Source organism: Camelus dromedarius, chromosome 4, assembly GCF_036321535.1.
Source record: "Camelus dromedarius isolate mCamDro1 chromosome 4, mCamDro1.pat, whole genome shotgun sequence".
In the NCBI taxonomy this organism is placed as follows: domain Eukaryota; kingdom Metazoa; phylum Chordata; class Mammalia; order Artiodactyla; family Camelidae; genus Camelus; species Camelus dromedarius.
The window spans coordinates 31,370,690-31,392,992 of NC_087439.1; the positions used below are offsets into that span (position 1 = coordinate 31,370,690).

The following is a 22,303-nucleotide window of genomic DNA, read 5'->3' on the forward strand; positions in this document are numbered from 1 at the left end:
GCTGAGTCTCTTTCTCCAGCTATTTCTTTGGCAGCTGCTGTATTCTTCCACACATCTCCAGCCCCTCTGCTGTGCCATCAGACCCCAAGGGACACTTGGCACTGAAATTTTAATTCTACTTCTATTAAAACCATCTTCTATAGTGTATATAAGTGCTTGGTGAATCACGTAATTGTACCTGATTCAAGAAAATCTCTGCTGTTACAATGAAAAGCATTTCCCCTTTCTGGGTCTAAGATTGAGGAAGAATCTCAGATTCCTCATACTTGAAGGCACTAATTAAGTTACTCACTTTCTCTTTGCTAAATTATAATAATTCCTTTCTTCTTTTCCATAGGTCCTACCTTCCAAACCTTAAATAACACTGTGGCTTTATAAGGAAGTTATGTTACAATCTAACACAAACTTAAGACGTGTATGGAGTGGCATCTGTTTGGCTCAAGGGCTGTTAAGGAGCCACAGAATAAGGCACTGCTCAGAACTTCCTCAAATAAAGGCACCACAGGTTAAAACCATGTGACTCCAAGCATAACTGAAGGAAGTGTGCGTGACTGAGCCAGGCACATTAGCTGCCGCCAACCCAGGGAGAGCGGCATGAGGGTAGGGGTTATAGCCCATGTCATCAGGAGGAAGGACCAAGACCAATATTATCAAGTTAGAGTCAGAGTTCAGCTGTTTCTTTGTAATGTTTTTTTTTAAGAACTGAATTCCCAAGAGCCAAAATTTTTCAAAGAGTAGTAGTAGTAGTAAGAGATTAGAATAAAAGGACTTTTATATTTCCTGCCAACTCCAACATTCTAGTCTTCAGTGCTTTTCACTTGTTTTCTTTGAAATCACTTCATTCTCTGACTAGCTTTTTTTTTTTTTAAAGAATAGGATACAGGTATGGCTTTCTTATTAAGCCCTTTGTGTCTACTAGATCAATGGAGTAGACTGTTATTTGTTCAACAAAAATCTGTTTCCTCTTTCTCCTGGGCACATAGCTAGACTGTGCTTCCCAGCCTCTTCTGCAATTAGGTATGGCCACGGGACCACGTTCTAACCAATGAAATGTGAGGATCACTGTGAGTCACTTCCTGGCTCCCCTACCTACCAGTTCATTGGAGAGACCACCCCCAGGCCAAGGGTCCCAAGTGATGGCAGAACAAACTCTGCCCAGTCCTTCCTTCCCCTGCACTACCCACTCCCAGCTGAGGAACGTCTGCCTTACACTGTCATGTGAGCAATAATAAGCATCCATCACATTTGATTCATTACACATTTTGGGCTCTATTTATGAAGGCAGCCTGGCCTGTATTAAGCTATGTAGCAATTCACATAATGGCAGGGAAGCATTCTGATTTCTTAAACTAACATCTCAATTACTGGAGCTAAAAAATCTCAGTTTATTTTCTTTGTATACAGTTCCAGAAACTAACAAATATTTTTAACATAATTATCCAGACAGTTTTCCTTTTTTTTTTTTTTTTTGGTGGGGGGAGGAGGTAGTTAGGTTTATTTATTTATTTTTAGAGGAGGTACTGGGGATTGAACCCAGGACCTTGTGCTTGCCAGGCATGCACTCTACCACTTGAGCTGTACCCTTCCCCCCAGACAGCTTTCCTTTTGACACGTATATACAACTTGTACTTAAAGCATTATCATGTTTGCTTTTTTCTTAAAATACCATATTTAAAAAAATCTATTTGTGGATGCTTTTAAAATATCTTCAAATACTTAAATATTTGGTAAGCTGGATGCATTTATCCATACTTCTCAGCACACACTATTTAAGTTTTCTTCATTTCTCATGCATCTTCAGGTATCTGCATGTGGCTATTTTTACATGGAGTGCTGAGCTTAGTACTTAGTATTGACTCAACATGGACTTTTTACCACTTCTCTGCAAAATACAGAAACTCTTTCTAGATATCTTTAAATGTCTTAAAACAATGTCTTAACAAAACTTAAATGACAAAATTATCTGATAGTTAAAGACTGAGCCATGTTGATAAAGACTGAACCATGTTGATAATGGTTAAAGATTGAGCCATAGTAGGATACATACAAAATAAACCAATAAAATAACAAGGTAATTTCTAATAAAACAAGCCCCAAACTAATCATCCAAAGAATTCTGAATTCCCTACAAAATAGCCATTTTGGGAGGTTTATGGTGAAAACAGTCCCTGCACTCCTCTTTCAAGGACATTCCGCACTTCACACCTTCACACGATACACATGCGCACGCACGCGCACGCACGAGTCCCAAGTGACACTCCCCAGCTTGACCAGCGAGCCACCATGTTTGTCAGAAATGCTCTATATGTTCATTTTTTTTCATAAAAATAAGTTTGATATGAATTCACTAAGAAGTGAGAAAATAAAGACTAGCACATATATGTAAATAAAACAAATGGATTAATTTCCTTCTCAAGGTCCTTTTTCTTTAAGGGGTTGAATGCTATTCATCATAACTTCACATTTTTCAGAATGCTTTCATTGAATTCTCCTCTGAATACTGACTTAACTTGTAATTAGAAAACATCTGCAATCACTGGAAACATAGATCCACAAACCATCACACATGTTTGGTTAAAGGCAAATAAAAAGTACAAAAACATCTGTATGTCTCACCTCCCATCAAACCTGTGCTTCAGGAAATCAAACAGGGCTTTCTGCATCATGTCTGTTACCTTTGCAGAGGTGAGGGAAAAAAAAGAATGAGGCAAACACAGAGAGAGAGAGAGATAAGCCAAAAGTGAGAGAGCCGGAAGGGAAGGACACCCTGACTGAGCAAAGACCTTATCACAGCCTGTCCTCTGGTGGGGGCAGGACATGGCAGGTGACCATGGGAGGGGTTTGTCAAATTTAACCATTTGCACTTCCTAAATTCCCCTCTCCTCGGTTCTTCTCCAGGGTGTTGAGGAATGAACCAGCAGTGTCCACTAGACCCAAGGCAACTAGACCCTCATCTCTTTTTATGGCATAGAGCTGCCATCAGGAGACCATGGTGGGCTGGTTTTGTGTGCAGGTGCAAGCTGTCCTTGGCCTGCCTGAGTGGTGCCTGCCTCCAGTGGGGAGTAGCTAGAGCTCCTCAGGCCAGCCCTGGGCTCTGCCTCCTGCTGGTCTGTGCACGCTGGTGGAAATTCTCCATGTTCAGGGCTGGATTTCTATGGCCCACTCTCCTGTTCTTCCTCTGACAGTCCCCACTGAGAGGGGGAGGGGAGGAGAGGTGGAGAAAGGAGGGGGGAGGAGATGGATTCTTAAATCAGCCCCGAAGACATTCATTAATTCACCCAACAAATGTGCACTGAATGCCTCCTATGTGCCAGCCATCTTGCTCACCCAGTGGGAATGGGGCCTTGGAGGCTGCCCACCTTCAGATTTTAATGTCCAACCCCACTCACTCTTATCCATGCTGGCATCAAGTCAAAATGGCAACATCTGAAATGCAGTACATCTAAGCCTTTACTCTTTTCCTTCTTACCTGGTATTGCTCTATTAATCTCTGAAGGAGTTCATTAATGTCTTTAGTGGAGTGTTTTTTTTCCTTTAAAATAAATAAGCAGAGAAATGTTTGGTGGAACACACCATCGTCCTGAGCACCTAGTAAGGTGAGATATGTTGCTGCTTTGAGGGTTTAGGTTTGCTGGCATGTTCCCTTGTACTGTTCATACTCTTGTTTTTAATAGCAATGGGAACATTAAGACAAAGTCTTTTTCTTTTAATTTAATGCAGAGCAAACCTTTGACCAGAGCCTCCCACTATAAATATTTTGAGGGAGCTTTTTTTTATTTTATTTATTTTTAGGGGGTTACTTATTTATTTTAATGGAGGTACTGGGGATTGAACCCAAGACCTCGTACATGCTAAGCACACACTCTGCCACTGAGCTATATCCTCCCCCTTGAGGGAGCTATTTTTAAACAATGTAATAAGTGAAAGAAGTGTGCAGAGAGGGAAGAAAGAGCAAAGGGCCACGTAAGCCCCGCACTGCACCCCCGTCCTCACATGCTGAGGGCTGCCTTCCATTGGGACCCATGTGTAAGCAGACCCCGGGGAAGCACATGCCAACCGGCTGTCCCCTACGTTCTTGATCAAGACCTGAAGTGGAACAGACTCGTCTTTGTACCTCATAACCCTTCAGTGACGGCCCCACTAACACCACCGGACGCATGGATGGCACCACGTCGTAGGGAGGAATATGCTCCGTCTGAAAAAAACGATCGGACGCGCGTGACACGGTGACGAGAAACACACCTCCTCCACAGCCACAACACTCACAATCCTCAGGTCAAACAAGACATGATGACCGTAGGTCCCGCTAGGGAGACTCCTCCCTTATTTTATAGCCATATGGGTCACTGAAATGGAGCATCGCAGGCATGTGTGGATAGAAACCTTAGCAGTAGACTTAGAAAGGAAACGCCACTTACCACTTTTTGCTTCTGTTTTGCTAAAAGACAACAACGAGAACCGCATCAACATATGCAATCTGTCAATGGTAGCACACGAATTTAAAAGATGGGAGAATGTACTGATTTGTCCCCAGAATTCTCGTCATCTCACTATCACCCACTCTGCAGAGCACTCCTTTCCTATTTCATTCTGGACAGGCCAATTTTGAAGACAAATGCAAAAACAGACAACTTCCTCCCCATACGAATGACCTTAGATCCTGATTTCATGTTGGGTGGGGAGGGTGGACTTCATAACAACACTGGCTGGGTCATTGGTTGTTCCCCTGCTGGACACAGCATGCAGTGTGGCTGAGAGCAACTTGGACAAATGAAGTCTGACAAAAAGAAACTTGGAATAACAATTTGGGTGATCATGATCATTGCCTCATTCACCAGTTATTTTTAGATTTGTAATTTTGGTGAGGCAAAAGGAAACTTTGCAGTTCTTTATGTGTTCTTAAGTATTTCTGCCCACTTTCCGGAATACTGACACATTTTTTTCCTACCATGTTGCTCTTAACTTTAAGTTTATAATCAGTTATTCCTTTTCTTTCTTGTTTGTAATAGTGAAAAGCAGCAATGATCTAGATGTCCAACAAATGGGGATGAGTCAAAATATACTCAATATCTGATTAAGGGTGGTTTGTGGTCATCCATGCAGGTCCAGTCCAGCTGGGGGCAACCCAGAGACCTAGTCTGGTTCAGAACCTTGGAAATCAGGATTCACATGAACAAAAACCTGGATACTCAGATCTGTTCTGGCACCAATCCAGTTTCTTGCAGTTACAGTAGGCCAGGATAGATCTCGGACTTATCATTCTGAATGGGTAATCCTAGATGCCCTAATGTGGCATCAACTCTGGCCAGAATAAAATTATCCTATAGGAGTCAGGGAATGTGGTGGAAGAAAAAAAATCCTGCTTGAATACTTCCACACTTTCTAAATGCACAACAACTCCTGACTGGGCCCCCACTGTCCCTTCATTACCATTAATTCCATGGCTCAGTTGTCTGCTGTCCAAACAGAAATGAGATCAACTGGCCCCACCCTCATTCTCTGCTTCAACCCTCCCAATCTCCACAGCCCAGGCTGTACCAATATATCATAAAGTTTCACATGGAGACTGGAACAGAGCACTTTCTTAAGCGTTTACAACTGTTTTTTTTTTTTTAACTTTTTAATTGGCCTTTGCCATCTTAAAGTCTGCTGGGTTCTTGGGTGGCATAATGAACCTGCTGCGGAATGATTTATACAATAGAGGGCAAGAAGATTTTACAGAATTATATTACAATGATCTGAATTTTTAGCATCACAAGTACCCTTAAAATCCAGTCAAATTACTATGGAAAGCAATTGTGCCGTGAAATGTTAAGTAGAAGAATCCTTAAATCAAGCCTTAGATTGTTCCCAAATTAGTAAAAATACCTGTATGTATGTTCAAATATTAAGAAAAGAATACATTCCATTAAAAAAAAAGTCCAACTAAAACCCTCACCTGTTGATGTGGGGGTTGCTCGAAATGTCCCTGATACCATTTCTCCAAGACTTGAGGAAGAATTTCCACTGGATTTCCTAAGATACAGAAAAGGAACTTAAGACTCATTCCCCAGATTCCTTGAAAATAGAACTTGTGAGTACAAAGCTTTCTTTGGCCTTAATCCTGCTAAATAATTCAAAACACACCAAGTCCTGCTATAGAGAAGAACTTCACGGATCTGTCCAAATGTTTTCTTTGACCTCATTTCTCAGAGAAAGTGGGAAACTAACTAGGACCTGGAAATATTTTGCAAAAGTATCTCTCCTAATTATTCAAGGCATAAATTCGGCAAAGGAATCACTAACAGGAATGTTCTTGTGAACTGCTTGCTTAACCAACACTGGTCACCAATGCACTAGCTGGATGTCGGACACAGCTCAGTATGAGCCACAAGAGCTGGAAGAAGCACTTCTTAAAAGTAATTATAAGGGCATCAGAATTAAGAAGTGGCAAAGATTTAGTCACAAAGAATATTACGGATCAGAAGGGAAATTCATTGGCAGCGGTTTCCTTACATGGCTTTGGAAGCTTCCCTGGAGCCCACCCCGGCCGTTGGGAGCCCCCCCTCTACTTCTCCAGTGTCCCTCCCTTTTGATGCTTAAGTAGGTCCCCAGAGTCAAGACCATCAGATTTCTCATCTGGGCTTTGCCAATTACTAGTTGTGGGACCTTGGGCTTTCTGTGGCCTCTGCCATCTCCTGGGTGGAGATGGTACTCCTAGTCCCGGGATGGTATCGCATGTACCATGCTGTTCCACGCCCACTTGAAAGAGAGTCTCTGAAAGTTAACCAAGAAGAGCCCTAATGCCGGGGCAGGCCAGGCTCCCACTAATGTACTGAGAAAGGATATCCTCCGTGACTCTCATGGAAGGAAACCTGGGTTCCCAGGAGGGTTTGTTGAGGCCACAGAACAGTCTCCACTGCGGAATTCGTGTTGATTCCCAGGGTGTCAGGCTTCTGTACACACTGGGGAGAGTGAACCATCTGAAACCCCTTTGTGTCAATTTCAGAAATACTCTGCACACAGAAAAGTATCTTCTACTTTAAAAGCATACATTTTTAACCTAATAGGCAAACTTGAAAAAAATCACCTAATTTTCTTACTCTTCATCCCCCAAAAAATTTAGATTAGGGAAGGAACCTTACCCTCCGTGAAAACGTCCTCTTTTTTGCTCTTGCTGAATCCGTATGTTCTCCAATCTAAGTGGACTTGGGATGAAGCCAATCTCACAGCCTTCCTTCACGAGCCTTCCTATCCACCAATCATTGTTATATTTCTGGAATGCAGAAATAAAACTGCTATCAACAGTGATTCACTTACCTTCACATTTATTAATTAATTTCAGGGGACCAGAAGAATGAAACCCTATTTATATTGTATAATATTACATTCTATTGTATACACAAGCACTGTTTATAGCCTATTAAACTATAGTAGATACATCTGGGGGGTCCACAGAACAAAATGTACTTTTTATCTAAAGTCCCAGGTAGCAAATAATTTAGGGTTTGCAGGTCATATGGCTTCTGTTGTAGCTATTACAATCTGCTATCGTAGCATGGAAGGCACCACTGACAATAAGTAAACAAGTAAGCATGGCTGTACTTCAATAAACCTTTTTTTTTTTTTTAAATGCAGCAGACTGGATTCGGCCTGTGGGCCACAGTTTGCCAATCCCTGGGCTAAAGTCAGGTCCTAACCTTTGGATTCCTTTGGTCCTTGTCAAGACACCCTAGTCAATTCTTATGAAATACATTTTACAAGGATAAATATGCATCCATGTACTTAGAACTCTGGAAGACAAGATAGACAAGTCTGAGATGAAATACACTGAATAGTCTGATATTTGTCAAAAGCTTTGAGGTAAAAATTCCACCAGACTATCTGTAGTCTACTGTCTCTGGGGAAGAATTATAATCTTCCAATTAAAAATTTGCAAATCAAGGTCCATCTTACTACCTGAGGAAACAAAGCCTACTCTTAAAAAGGCTATTATACATATCTGGAATTTTGGAAATAATCTCCAAATGGCCTGAAGTCCAACAGGAATGTGTGGATTTCCACTTAAATAAAATTCCATGACATGTAATCGTTGGAAACAAACCCACGCAAAGGCTTCAGCCAATATGGGGTGAACATGGTCCTATTTGATGGGCCAGCAAAACTGCATTTGCAATTTTGGATTTCCTGAATCCTAAGGCAAAAGGCATATTTAATCCAAGCTGCCTGCCTCAAGGGAAGTTTTCAGGTAGGTAATTGCTAGAAAGCAGATATTCATCCTACTGTTTACATCCTCCAGAGTTAATTCCAAAAATTTCCTTTATTGTCTTGATCAGTGTTGGGCAAGGTAACTCCCTCTCTTTGATCCAGAAAGTATCTATTGTTTTCAAAATGTAACTATACATGTATACTGTGCTTAGCTCAGAGAAAAGTAGAATTTATATGTATATGACATTGACACATTGTGAAGGAGGAATGGGTGATTTCGTTGAATCATTGCAGCATGAAATTCCACGTAACCTTGAGTAATTCTGAGTAACAGCCTCATACTCAAAAGCAAAAAGATGAGATTTAGGGATTTGGCCTTTGTTACGCACACAGCTCCTACACAAGGCACATACGGCAAGCAGTCTGAGCTTGCACTGAAGAAACATGAGTTGACTTAATATAAAATCATCACCTATCTAGGTCTTTGTTTCTCTCATCGTCCCACCTTTTATTTCAGGATACCAAATCTGTGTATTTTGGAATTAACAAAAGGCAACGGGACCCTTTTAGAATCTTTGGTGCATAGATCTGGAATTTAAATTTTACTGCAGTGGGGACAAAGCAGACAATGAGTCATAGTTTCCTATGGCTTAAGTTATTCCTGAAATCAAGTCAGCCCACTGGAACACTAATTTACTAAGTGGTACCCAGAAGACCTTAAAGGGGTTCCTGAAATAGTTAATGCAACTTCCCAAGATGTTTTACCTTACTTCTAGGAAACGGCCAAAGCACAGTGAGAATGTGACTCATCGCGAATGAAAGTTCTTTGAGCTACTTGAGGGAAAGCTGCGATGTCCCTCCAAGAGCTTAAACGGTCCGTCATTTAGTGTACGTTATAAGGAGAACTGCAGCTTTTCTCTGCGGTTAAGCTTTTCATTACTGAGAAAAAGGCTTAAAACAGAGCACACGAGATGGCCTTCTAGGTGATGGATGAGAGGAAAGACTGCAACTCGATTACAGAAATATGTTCATTTGTGTTGCTGTTCTGGGAGCATGTGCCAGCTTTCTGGCAAGGTCACCTTATGTTGTTTCAATCCTTCTCATTCTGAGTTCCCCCAAATGATTAGCATTTTCTCTTTCTAAGATGTTTCCTTATCTGATATTTCAAGATCTGACAACAAGTGACTCTAATCCACATGGGATTATCGGCTCAATACCATAACTCAAACTGCCAGACAGGAGAAAGTCACTGATCAAGGAGCACATAGATCAAAAAGCAACCAACAGGACAAATGGAGAACACTGATGGAATGGAGGAAAGCGATACAACACAGCAAGCTGGGGATGCTGGTGTGAGTAGTGCACACGGAATACATGAGAACTTCTTGTACCTTTTAAGTGCTGTTTCTCCTTGGAAACAATGGGTATGAACAACTAATGAATATGGTTTGGTCATTTTTTTTCTTTTTTCTTTTTTGTATTTAGGTACTGGGGATTGAACCCAGGACCTCATGCATGCTAAGCACATACTAAGTTATACTCTCACCCCCTGTTTGTTCATTTTTGATGGGAATGGTGAGACCAAGTCAACTTAACCAATCAGATGCCAGGGCACATGTCTGAGGTTGAGTCCTTGTCTTCTAGGCAAATATGGGTATCCCCACTTCACACAAAGTGGACAAAGCAGAAGCCATCAATTCGATGCTGCCTCAGCTTCTAGTAACCAAGGCTCTGAGCTGTCTGTGCCTGCACTCACCTTTTTCCTGCATAAATGAATAAATGTTCCGCTTCCTATCAAAGGTCTGTCCCCTCCACTTGGGGTCTAGATCCCACGCTTCCTAACTATCAAAAGCTTCACTCCTGTGCCTCTCTGTCCTTTCATATCAATCTCTCTCTCTCTCTCTCTCCCTGTCCCTGACTTCCAGAAAGAGAGATTCTGGGTTAATATCAGCATGAACAGATAGGTGCTCTGATAGCTCCCATCTTGAAAGAAAACCTCTTTTGACTTCATATCCTCCTTGGTCTACTGCCTGGTCAGTGTCAACTCCCTTGAAAGCATGGTCTATGCTTGCTAAATATACTTCCTAACGCCCCTTCTCTCCTCATCACACTTCATTTGGCTTCCACTGCCACAATTCCAGACAATGATCCCAGTGACTTCCATGCTGCTGACCACCATGTTTCCAACTCAACGTCCACTGCTTACTCCTCATCTTAGGTGACATGTCACAACATTGGCCACAGCTGGCTGCTTCCTCCTTTTGGGCACTCTTCCCTGTTGATGTCCATGCACTGCTCTGTCCTAGCTTTCTCCTATATCTTGGGCTTCTCCTTTTCCTTGTCTGTTGAATCTTTTCACGTACCCCACTTTAGCAGGATAGAATCCTTTGGGTTTAATCCAGAACTGTCTTCTCTCCTTCCTCTACTCTTTCTTTAGGTGACTTCATTCATTACCACAGCTTTAAATGCCACCTGGATAAACTAATGATCCAAATTTATGTCTTTGGCCCAACCCCTTCCTTTGAGCTCCAAATTCTTATATCTAACTTCCTACCTCCTATCTCCTTTGAGATGTCCACTTCCCAACCTCCTTTCCCACCTGTCCTCACCCAGTCCTAGTCATCTCTCTCCTAGTTGCTCAATTCATAAACCTTGATTTCCTTGATCATCTTTGATTTCTTCTTCAATCTTAGCTCCTACAAGTGGTCCATCTAGCACCCTTCACTGAATTTCCACAACATACCTCAAATCTGTCTGCTTCTCTCCATTTCACTGACACCAGGCTGGCTCAATTCCATTAGCTCACCTAGAATGGTTCTAATGGTCTCCTTGATTTCATACGTATCCCACTCCAATCCACTGTCTCTACAACAATCAGAGTAGCCTTAAAAAAAAATTCAGTCCACTCCTCTACTTTTAAAGCCTTTAGTGGCTTCTCATTACATTTATAATAAAGGCTGAAGTCTCACCATCATCTTAAGGTCCTGCTTGACCTGTGCCCTGCTTACTTCCACAACTCTGTTTCCTGTTACTAGATCCGTGGCTCACTGCATTCCAGCCATGACATTCTTTCAGTTAATTGATTGTGCCAAGCAATTCTCCTACCTCAAGGCCTTTGCACATGCTGTTTCCTCTCTCTAGAAGTCTTCTTGCTCATTTTAAAGTTAGCTCTTCTTCATCCTGCAGGTCTCTGCTTAAAGCTCACATTCTCAGAAGGGCCTTTTCTGATCACCCCTATATTTAAAAGTATATAGCCCCCGCCATCCCTATCTTTTAAGATTCCCAGCACCTGGTTCATTTTTTGCCCACAAAGCATTCACAATTTGAAATGATTTATTTATTCATTATCCCACTGGAATTTAAGCCCATGAGGGAAGGGATTCTGTCTGCTTTGTTTATAGCTGTCAGACAACATCAGTCAGCCAGTATCTGCCAACATTAGCACATACTAAACGCTCAAGAACTATATCTTGAATGAGTGACTAAATAAAGGAACAAATTGTAGGACTCATCTGGGTCACACAGGCACAGTGCAAAGACACTGAGATATCTGTAGGCATCCCAATATTTGACCTACTTGCTATCAAAGAGGTAAAATGTTAAAAATGTATATGTCTTGGTGTCACTAATGCAATTGTAGAATGCAGAGGTTTAAAAGTCAATGATTTTCAAATTGTTCTATATTTCTGTGCACATCTCGTTTGGGACCAGAGGGTACGTGCAGGTATCTTAGTGACATTAAGTGAGATGTTTCTATTGCTCACATTCCTCAGGCTCCTCCATTCTCTCTTTTCATTTTATTGTTCCACCTTTGCACTCTCCTTTTTCTAAGATCCAATTTCCAACAGCTCCTTCATAGCAGAGCTAATGGAGACTACCAAGTAGGAATGTTCTCCAATATATGCCTCCAATCCCCTTGGAAAATCCTGTGCAGAACAGGGAAGTTCAAGGAAGGCAAGACTTTCCTCCTGCCTCAGCTAAATTCTTGGGCACATCTTCCCGATGCCATCTCCTCCCCTCTACTCCAGACCCTCACTATCAGCTATGTCTTTTCCTTTCAATATATTTCACTAGCTCCAGCATCTCAGCATGAGGAACATGCTTAAATTTTTCCCATCCTAAGAAAACAAAAAAAGCAAAAACAAAGGTAAAAATGCTCCCACAATTCTATGCTACCTTCTCCTGGCTAAAACCTGTTCTCCTTTTCACCTCAAAGCATTTTGGAAGAGCAAATTGCAATTCCTCTCATCTGGCCTCCAGATTGTGTGGAGAAAGGCCTACTGAGTATCTTCATGGGAAGTTCACAGCGCCCCAGACACCATGTACCTAAAAGCAAATTTGTAACCACATCACCCCTGTCACAAATCTTCCCCACTCTCTGACTTTTTAATTTTGATAGCTAACACCACCCTCTGCCCTTTCAAGTAAGCTAGAAAAACTGTCCTCCAGCCTTCATTTCTCTTTCTCTCATTTTCTCCACTATCTCCCTCCCCCATGTGAAATTTCCCAATCTGGTCTATTTACCTCTTAACTCTCCCTCCAAGCTGCACCCCCTCTTTTTATCCTCTCTGCTTCAGCCACTGTCCAGCCTTATCATGTCTCCCAACCTCTGCAATACTGCCTCAACCATCAGATTTTTCATGCTAAGATATAAAGCTGGTCACAGCTGTCCTTTGTTTAAAATTCCTCTCCAGCCCACTCACTGGTGATAAAGTTCAGCCTCCTTGCCACACCCTGAGAGGTCCTTTCTCATGCGGCCCCTGCCTGTCTGACATGGTCCATCCCCGGTCCCACTCCCCACTTCCCGCCCTCCAGCCATGCTGCATTCCTTTCTCCTTGCTATCCTTCCACCTGATGCCACCGCCACCCCTCACCCCAGCCTGAACTCACTCGGGCTTCACCACTTTCGAAGAGCTTTCCAGCCCCAGGTCCTACTCCTCCCCAGCTGGATGGTCCCTCCTGCTCTTTCTCTGGGCTCCTACAACACCCATTCAATGAGACTGTAACAGAACTTCTCAACCTGTGCAGAAATTATGCATTTGTCTGTCTCCTCCACACTCAGAGCTCCCTGGATGCGTGGACAATGGGCCTTCATCTCTGGTCCCCGAATGTCCAGCACAATGTCTGACATGAAGCAGGGTTTCAATATACCTAGGCTGAGTAAGTGAAAGTTTTTGATGTCATGGCTCCAGATCTTTCAAGGTGCAAGGCCTCAAGTCCTTAATCCCTCATGCTTTCTGTTTCCCAAAGTCCCCCTCCCTTCTCTTAGCTTTAACACTAATTATCATACTCTCTAGTGTTGGTTCCAAGGTCAAGGTCCACAGGACTACAACCCAGATGTTTACAATCACAACATCCCTTGTAAATGGTCCCTCCTGGGTAGGAGTCAGACCACCAAACTCATGTTTCCCTAAGTTGGATCCACTGACCTCTGCTCTGCGGTCATGGGAGGTAGTTAAAAGGTGACTAGAGAGAGGACCACAGGTCTATCCTAAATCCATCCTATGATGACTGTGATTCAATGTTTTCAGTGTGTGAGAATGCAAGTGATGATCTCAGGCTTCAAAATCTTGGTGAGAAGGCATGGATTTGGGAGGCCCAGCAAATTAAATGAGGTAAGACATTGGCAGTTCCTCAGGGCTCCTCTCCATTAGTTTGGCTCAGAGCGGATTCCGGGCCTTGGCTTTGTAGCAAGTTAAGGGAGGCAGAATGTCCTACATTTACCTCTTTAATGTGTAGAAAGTCCTTGGCGTCGAAGGAGATGGCTGTGCTTGGAACTGGCACATCCTCATCCAAGGCACCACAGTAGCTCACATTTGTCTTCACAGCAAATGCTACAGGTTTGGACTGGGAACAGAACCATGGAGTAAGGATGGAGGAGGAAGACAGAGGAAGATTTTTCACATTGAAGTGAAGACTAAGATAATGGATAGGACCAGGCAGTAAGGGAAATCACTTTCCAAAGAGGGATCTCAACTGGGTTTCACATTCCTGGCAGCAATGAAAAATCAGCAGAAACAACTCTGAAAGCATCAGTCCTACCAGACCCACCATGCACACCCTCCTGCTGTACTTTTCAACATCCCAAATGAAGAATCGTGCCCTAATGTCTCGGAGAGGGATGGAAAAGCAGGCAACCTTCTTTGTCCTCTAGTCGTAACTCTGCTACTTTAAATGATAAGAGCCTCCCCCACCTTGGGATATAGGAAATGTATGCTTGGTCTTAAATAAAAAGGTGGTGGAGGGGTAAAATAAATATTATTGAAATAGCCTTGGATCTGAAAACCTGTGGGATCCCACTGGGTGGAATACCTTGTGCTGCCAGGGAAGAGAAAGGCTGGACAGGGAAGGGTGGAGCTGCTCAGACATCATCTCTCCCTCGCCAACAAAAGCTGGGTCCGAAACCCTCTTCAGACGAATTCCTCCACAGCAACGTGCTCCTGGGCTAGCACAGCCTGGCAGAGGCTAAGCACAGCGCCAGCCTAAGTCAGCAGTGCTGCTGCTGACTTCTGGGTGACCACGAAGGCCACAAAACAAACTGTGAGAAAAAAACTAAAACAAAAATTCGCCACAAATGAGAGCACGAGGCTCCGGTAGTCCCAGACTGCTCTGTTACTGGCTCGGTTATTTGTGCTGGGAACACAACTGGGGAGCAGGAGCTGAGTTAGAGTCTCCCCGTAGTCCTTGCCTAGTCACTGTCCCAAAACCCCTTCCACCAACTGAGCACAGACATCATAGGCATCGAAGCGAAGGAACCTGAATCATTCTCCTCTCCCACTCTTTAAAATATTTTAGTGTAAAAACAGAAAAGGAAAGCAGCTCACTTTATTTGAGCTTCCATTTTTTTTTCCTCCTAAAAATTAGAATATGCCTTAGGAGTCTGTTGTGAAAGTGAAGGAGGAGAGGCTGACCATGAACCTGTTGTACCCGCTACTGTGCATAAAACTTCATTTGACAAAAGGGATCTGTGCTAAAAAAAAAAAAAAAAAAAAAAAAGTTTGAAAGACACAGCATGGGAGATCTCTAGTAACTCATCCGGTTCTAACATTCAAAAATGCAATTTGTTCTTTTTTGCCTCCTGTCAGGGCAGGGATTCCTACGGGGGCCCTCCCTGGAGAATATCTGAAGGTCTTTTTCAGCCAAGCTTTTTATTGCTCATCTTTGCTGAAATGCTAATAGTTGTTCAAAGTTCTGAACTTCATGGTGAACTGGAGATGGGAGGCTGAAGCCAAGAGGGAGGAACAGAGACACCAACAGGGAGACCTAGACTAGTTGTGCACGTGTGGCCTGTGATGCAGGCTGGTGTCATGGAGAGCAGGTCGGCATGCTGGTTCCTTGGGTAAGGCTCTCTGCCAACACTGGGAGTGGCAAGCTGGATACTGGCTATAATCGCTAACTGGGGATTATAATTATAATCCAATTATAATCGCTAATTGGAAGATGACCAACAATTTTCACCACCAAATCAAACACAAAAAGAAGTTGAAAAGGTCTGTGTCTACGGATAGGTTACTATCAGAGGTGAACGAATCAGGGAGCCTTGCCATTTGGTGCCTGATCAGGACAATCACAAAATAATTATTGTGGAGAAATCTGAGGCAGGGGAAAAGCAGCTGATACCTGCTGAACAACATGCCACTTTGGAAACCAAGAGGGGCAAGAATGTCACCTTTGCTCTCTCAAGCTGGATGGCCGCCTGCTGCTCTCTCTCCTGCCGAATTGCTTCCCGATCCTCTTCCAAAGAGACATCGGAGTCAGACGGCCTGCTCGTGTAGGAATCCGCTGAACCCTGGAAAGGAAAACCCGGAGTAGCTTGAATGAGGTGATGTGGAGCTTCTTAAGAGAGTCACATCCACAACAACATCCTGGGGTGAGTTCTCCTCCTCTGCACAGAATCTGATGCATTACATTCTGTGCCTTATCGCGGGCATAAATTTAGACGGCATAATATAGTTAAGCATCTGAGTAATTTGGGAGTAGCAATGTTGCAGAGGGAAATATTTTGACTCGATTAAGTGCTGGAAGGTAAGCTGCAATGAAAGTCATGTGATATTCAGCCCCAGTTGTTCTTGTTTTGCGCTATCTTAAAATTAAGCCCATACTGACTAATGCAACTGAAGTTTCATTCCATTGTCTCTCTTAGATATACACTTAAAGGAGAAAGAGACTCAGCCAAATCCTTCCCATATCCTGGGTTATAGATTACAGATGATCAATTTGTCTAAGATTTCAAAACAACAAAGCAGGAACCTGCATTAGTAAAATGACTTTCCAGTTCCAAAGTCAACGCCATTGAACAAGAATGCCCTCAACTGAAGCCCATGCCCAGACAGGCTATTTGAACAGCACTGAGATCCAGCCTGACTGATGTGGCCAAGGAACTGGGGGGACCAGACATCACTTGGTGCTCGTGCCATAAGAAGAGACAAAAACCACAGCAGCTAAAACTTAGAAATAAACAAACAAAACACCCCAGAAGTTTGCCTTCTCTTTGCTAAAAGAACATCATTCTTACAATTTCCTTAGGCTGGCATTAGAAGCTGATACTTGCATAGATGACAACATTTACACAGCGGAGGTATTGATAGGACTGGCGTATTTGGCATGTTACATGATTTTGAAAAGTGTATGCTTATCCACCTAGCTGAGAATTTGCTACCCACTGCAAAAAAAAAAAAAAAGAACCCTAGGAATAGCTGAATGCTGAAATGGGCCATTTGAAAGTTTTTTCTAAACTTAGAAATGTTAAGGCTTGTTTGTTTATACATTGTGAATTTGCTGCTTTGTAAGGGCAGCTTTGTCTCAGTAGAGGGTGTCATTTTAGCTGGGGTTGTCTTTCCCACCACACAGAATCCCAGCACAGATTTTCCTGGCAGCCTAGAACAGTAACTCCTGGTTAGAGGTTTTCTCATAGTGCCCAGTAGAACCCTGGCTCTAAAATCTAACTCTGCAACCCACTTCCGAAAACTTTATGCAACTTACTAGACCACTCCAAGACTCAGTCTCCTCGTCTGTCAAATGCGGATGTTGCCTGCTTCGCAGGAAAAAATGGAATAAGATACAACAAACACCTGACCATTGAGCCCTAGCTCTCACACCAGTGTGAGCTGGTGGGGGGCTAGATGCTTTGCACACCTTATCTCCCTGAATCCCTACAGCAGTGGGGAAGCTGGGACTCAAACTTGGGTAGTCTCACCATAGAGCCAGAAGTTTCTAACCCTACACTGATCTGGAATTGATATTAAAATACTTACTCCAGGACCTGACACATAGTAGGCACACAATAAATAGACATTCTCATTCCTTTTTCCTAGTGCTGATATTTCTACTTGATTTAAAAAAAAATTATGAGATTCTAATTATTTTTCAACTGACTTATAATACATATACACAATAGACCATCTTGAAATGCATCCATTTTTAGTGTATTTACTGCATAGAAACACTGCAGGGTTTTTTTTTTTTTTTCCGGCTTTACTGAAATAAAATTGACATGTAACATTGTGTAAGTTTTGAGGTGTACAGTGTTGATTTGATACATTTATATATTGCAAAATGATTACACTGTAAGTTTGATAACTTCAGTGTGTCCAAATCCATGCACTTTATGCAGTGTTTTTGAAAGTGCCCTTTACAGAGGAAATGTATTTGCTAACCAATTCCAACCAAATTCCCCTGTGCAAATCTACTGGGGGAAAATTTGGATTTACAAAATAAATAAATACAGGGTGACTATTTCATAGATACATTCATTGCTTAAAAAAGAGCTACCTTGAAATCCTTTAAAACAAGAGAGTTCCCTCAGAACAAATCTTTCGTCCAAATTTAGGTACACCAGCATAAAATCCAGAGTAAGAGAGAAAGGAAACCATATTTCTAAAAAAACATATGAAAACAGTTTGTGTTAGTTCCAGGCAAGGCTTTGCTGAAGTGTGATGTGTGCAGTTGATCATTTTAACGTGCTAGGTGTCTGTGAAGGTGTCTGGCCTATAAAGTGATTACGACGCAGGAAGTCAGGAAGGAAGCACTTGCCTTGTTTTGAAAACATGTGCTGGGGAAGGCAAATGACGACAGTTCACAAGAAAGCAGGCTGCCCACTGAAGCAGGGAGTCAAACAGCTAAAATACACAGTCTACTGTCGACACTAGGAGATGGCTAATTTCCTGAAACCACTTCAACGACTTTTCAAATCCCGGCATTTAATCATCTCTGCACACACAAGAAGTGACTCAAGGACTCCTGCAAATGAACTCTATTTGGAAATGTGACCAAGAGTGTTAAGAACTTCAAAATTACTTAACAAGTTCTACCATTGCCAAATATGTAAAAGCACACAATACTCTAAGAATATTGGTAGAGGGAAAAATAAAGCACTATGGTATATATTTTCATAATTACAGTATTATATCATCACAGTATTTATTCTGCTTTTTTAAAAAATGACATCTGCATTTCTTTGAATATGAAAATCATTGCTGCTGTCTCTCAAGGTCCTAGGGATAGCAGAGGTCCAATATCAGGAGCCTGTATTTGGTCCATGGATATGTTCTGCTGGTGAGGCACAGAACTGGTTTCTTGTTTTTACCTACTTTTATTTTGTTTTGTTTCACCTGGTTGATAGAGAGTATAGACAGTAGGAAGAAAGGAAAAGAAAAAGGACCAAGGTTGTTTACAAAGGCACAGAGAGAAGAAGAGAGCCACCAAGAGGCAAGGGAGACGGCCTGGGACAGACTAGAGGAGGGATGGGGAGAGAAGGGGGCTCCGGCAGGCTCTCAGGACTGGTGGGTTAGAGGCAGACTGCCCAGGGGGCTGGTTAAACCTTTATGATTAGGAGCAGGGAAACTGCAAAAAGGAAATAATGCTACATGCTAAGTGGACAGAACTAAAGTTACAAAGGTTACTAGCTCTGGCCAAAGCTAGAAATCGCAGTCCCATCAGGTTTTCATTTTTCAGAACTCCACTTCACAAAATGGATGAAGAGCAAGCTACCCAACTTATCAAGTGACGCCATTGTAGGTCACATCTTGATCTCCAAGTCTCCAAAGAACCAATTAAATTGGTGGGGAAGAATGGAAACAACTGTTGCAAGTCTCTTCATGTATGTAACATTTCATATATATATGTATACATATATATATACACACACATATATATATAATAGTAATACATGTATACTTCGATATCGAAAACAGATCCCAGTCTCATATCTTTCATAAATCTTGAGTACAAAATACAAACATTCATAAAAACATTGAAAAATCAGTTTACTGTTGTCTTGGAAGAAAGAAAGTGATCTCAAGTCAAACAATGGAAGGGCTCCTTTTCCTGCCCGGAGACAATGGACTTTGGGTCCAGGCAGATATCGGGTTTGACACCATTGCCAGTTCTTATTGGCTGTGGGTCTCAGGCAACTTATTTTAACTTTCTGAATCTCAATTTCCTCTCCTGTGAAATGAGGATAATAACACATACCTTGTAGAGTTTCTGGTATTTGATTTGCACTGGAACATCATTTCTTTTACCATAATGAGGAAAATTCAGGAAATGCTAGCAAATAATATCTGACTCACTAATTAAAGTTTTTGGCAGCTTTTCAACATTCAATTTTTGGCTGCCCTAGAGTTTCAGCATTCATAGCTTGTTCTTTTTTTTTTTTTTTAAACAGCTTTACTGAAGTATAATTTACATATCATAAAACTGACATGGTTTAAATGTATGATTCAATACATTTTTAATAAATTCACAGGACACATTTCACATGACAATCTAATATTAGAATATTTCTGGGGGGAGGGAACTAGCTCAGTGGTAGAGTGCATGCTTACCATACTGGGCTGTGCACTCGTAGATACTCCAGATGTCAGTTTCCCTTCCAGATCAGACACGGGGATGTTAAACTTGATATAAATTTGACATTTTAATAGTTGCATTAAGTGGACTAAGTGACAGTGGAATATCCAGACAAACATATCACTTCCAGTGGATTTGAGCTTGTTTCTTTCCACTGAGTTTGCAATGACACAGTGATGCACTTTTCCACACTGCAGAAGGAACAAAGCTCTTCCTTGATTACTTTCTCAGATGTCCCACAGTGGATATGTAAGGAACCCCCTTACAAGGCTGCTGCCCTAAGCAAAAAGGTCATTTAGGCAATCTTTATCTTTACAGGCCAGTCTCTCACTTTCTTGCTTTCATACGGAAAGCTGGACAGCCGCATGTCAATCAATGAAGTTAAAACACAACCTCACACCATACAAAAAATAAATCCAAAATGGCTTGAAGACTTAAATAAAAGACATGAGACCATAAAACTCCTAGAAGAGAACAGAGGCAAAACATTCTCTGACATAAACAGTACCAATGTTTTCTTAGATGGGTCTCCCAAGGCAATAGAAATAAAAGCAACAATAAACAAATTAGACTTAATCAAACTTACATACTTTTGCACACCAAAGGAAACCATAAACAAAACAAAAAGACAACCTACTGAATGCGAGAAAATACTTAAAAACCATGCAGCTGACAAGGGCTTGATTCCCAAAATATATAAACAGGTGACACAACTCAGTAACAAAAGAACAAACAACCCCATCCAAAAAATGGACAGAAGACCTAAATAGTTATTTTTCCAAAGAAGATATACAGATAGCCAATAGGCACATGAAAAAATGCTCAATACCACTAATTATTAGAGGAACGCAAATCAAAATTACAATGAGGTATCATTTCACTCCAATCAGAATGGCCATCATTTAAAAAAAATCTACAAATAAAATGTTGGAGAGGGTTTGGAAAAAAGGGAATCTTCCTACACTGTTGGTGGGAATGTAAATTGATGCAGTCACTGTGGAAAACAGTATGGAGGTCCCTCAAAAAACTAAAAATAGAGTTATCATATGATTCAGCAATCCCACTCCAGGGCATATATCTGGAGGAAACTAATTCAAAAAGATACATGCAACCCAACATTCATAGCAGCACTATTTACAATAGCCAAGATAAGGAAGCAACCTAAATGTCCATCAACAGATGACTGGAGATACACACACACACACACACACACACACACACACACACACACACTGGAATACTACTCGGCCATAAAAAAGAATAAAATAATGAGGTTTGCCAGCAACATGGATGCAGATTATCATACTGAGTGAAGTAAAGTGAAAGACAAATATGATACCACTTATACATGGAATATAAAATATGACACAAATGAACTCATTTTCAAAACAGAAACAGACTCACAGACATAGAAAACAAACTATGGTTAGCAAAGGGGAAGGAGGAGAGGGATAAATTAGGAGTTTGGGATTAACAGATACAAACTAATATATATAGAATAGATAAACAACAAGGTCCTACTGTACAGCACAGGGAACTATATTTAATTTCTTGTAATAACATATAATGGACAGGAATCTGAAAATAAATGTATGTATGTATATGTATAACTGAATCACTTTGCTGTACTCCTGAAACTAACATTGTAAATCAACTATATCTCAATTTAAAAAAAATAAATAAATAAAAAAAAAACACTATTTACTGAATGAAAAAGTGAATGAGGAGGTTTCAGGGAGAGGGAGAGAAATGTAAATGGAGCACCCAGTAATGCCCAGACTTCACCCAAAGGGAGCACACACGTCCTGCCTCCAGATGTTGCTGGAAACCACGTTGGAAAGAAGAGTGGAAAACACTAACGTTAACTTGACAAAACAATATGAAAGTTGATTTGGAAAAACTGATATTCAAAAATCTCTCAGAAAAAAATGTTTAAAAAAATAAATGAGAATTAACCTTTTTGATAGATATTAAACATTATAAAGCTGCGGAAATTAAAAGTGTTTGGCACTGGCACAGATTAAATAAATAACAGAGTCCACAGATCAATCTCTATATATTGATAATTAATATATGATACAGAAAGCATTTCAAATCAGCGGGAAAAGTGATTATTCAAAAAACAATGTCGGAAATCTTAGCTGGCTAAGTGGGAAAAAAATGTAGATCTCTTTTGATTTCCTTTACAAAAATAAATTGCAGATGAAGAGATTTAAAGTCAAAATTATATATATAATTATATATTTGTTACATATATACATATATG

General features: G+C 41.4%; 1 protein-coding gene across 5 annotated transcripts in view; it reads right to left on the reverse strand.

Annotated features, from left to right (window-relative positions):
* The window catches only part of CACNB4 (calcium voltage-gated channel auxiliary subunit beta 4), a 221,513-nt gene that overhangs the window by 36,242 nt on the left and 162,968 nt on the right, over positions 1-22,303 (reverse strand). For 4 of the 5 annotated variants that reach the window (XM_031451398.2, XM_010985625.3, XM_031451399.2 and 1 more), the window contains 7 exons: positions 15,857-15,976; positions 13,912-14,034; positions 7,125-7,255; positions 5,939-6,015; positions 4,419-4,438; positions 4,115-4,195; positions 2,617-2,675 (listed from right to left, as the gene is read on the reverse strand). In XM_031451398.2, coding sequence (XP_031307258.1) covers positions 2,617-2,675; positions 4,115-4,195; positions 4,419-4,438; positions 5,939-6,015; positions 7,125-7,255; positions 13,912-14,034; positions 15,857-15,976 — 611 coding nt within the window. The remainder of the gene's footprint in view (positions 1-2,616; positions 2,676-4,114; positions 4,196-4,418; positions 4,439-5,938; positions 6,016-7,124; positions 7,256-13,911; positions 14,035-15,856; positions 15,977-22,303) is intronic. The other variant, XM_031451401.2, reaches the window with a different exon arrangement.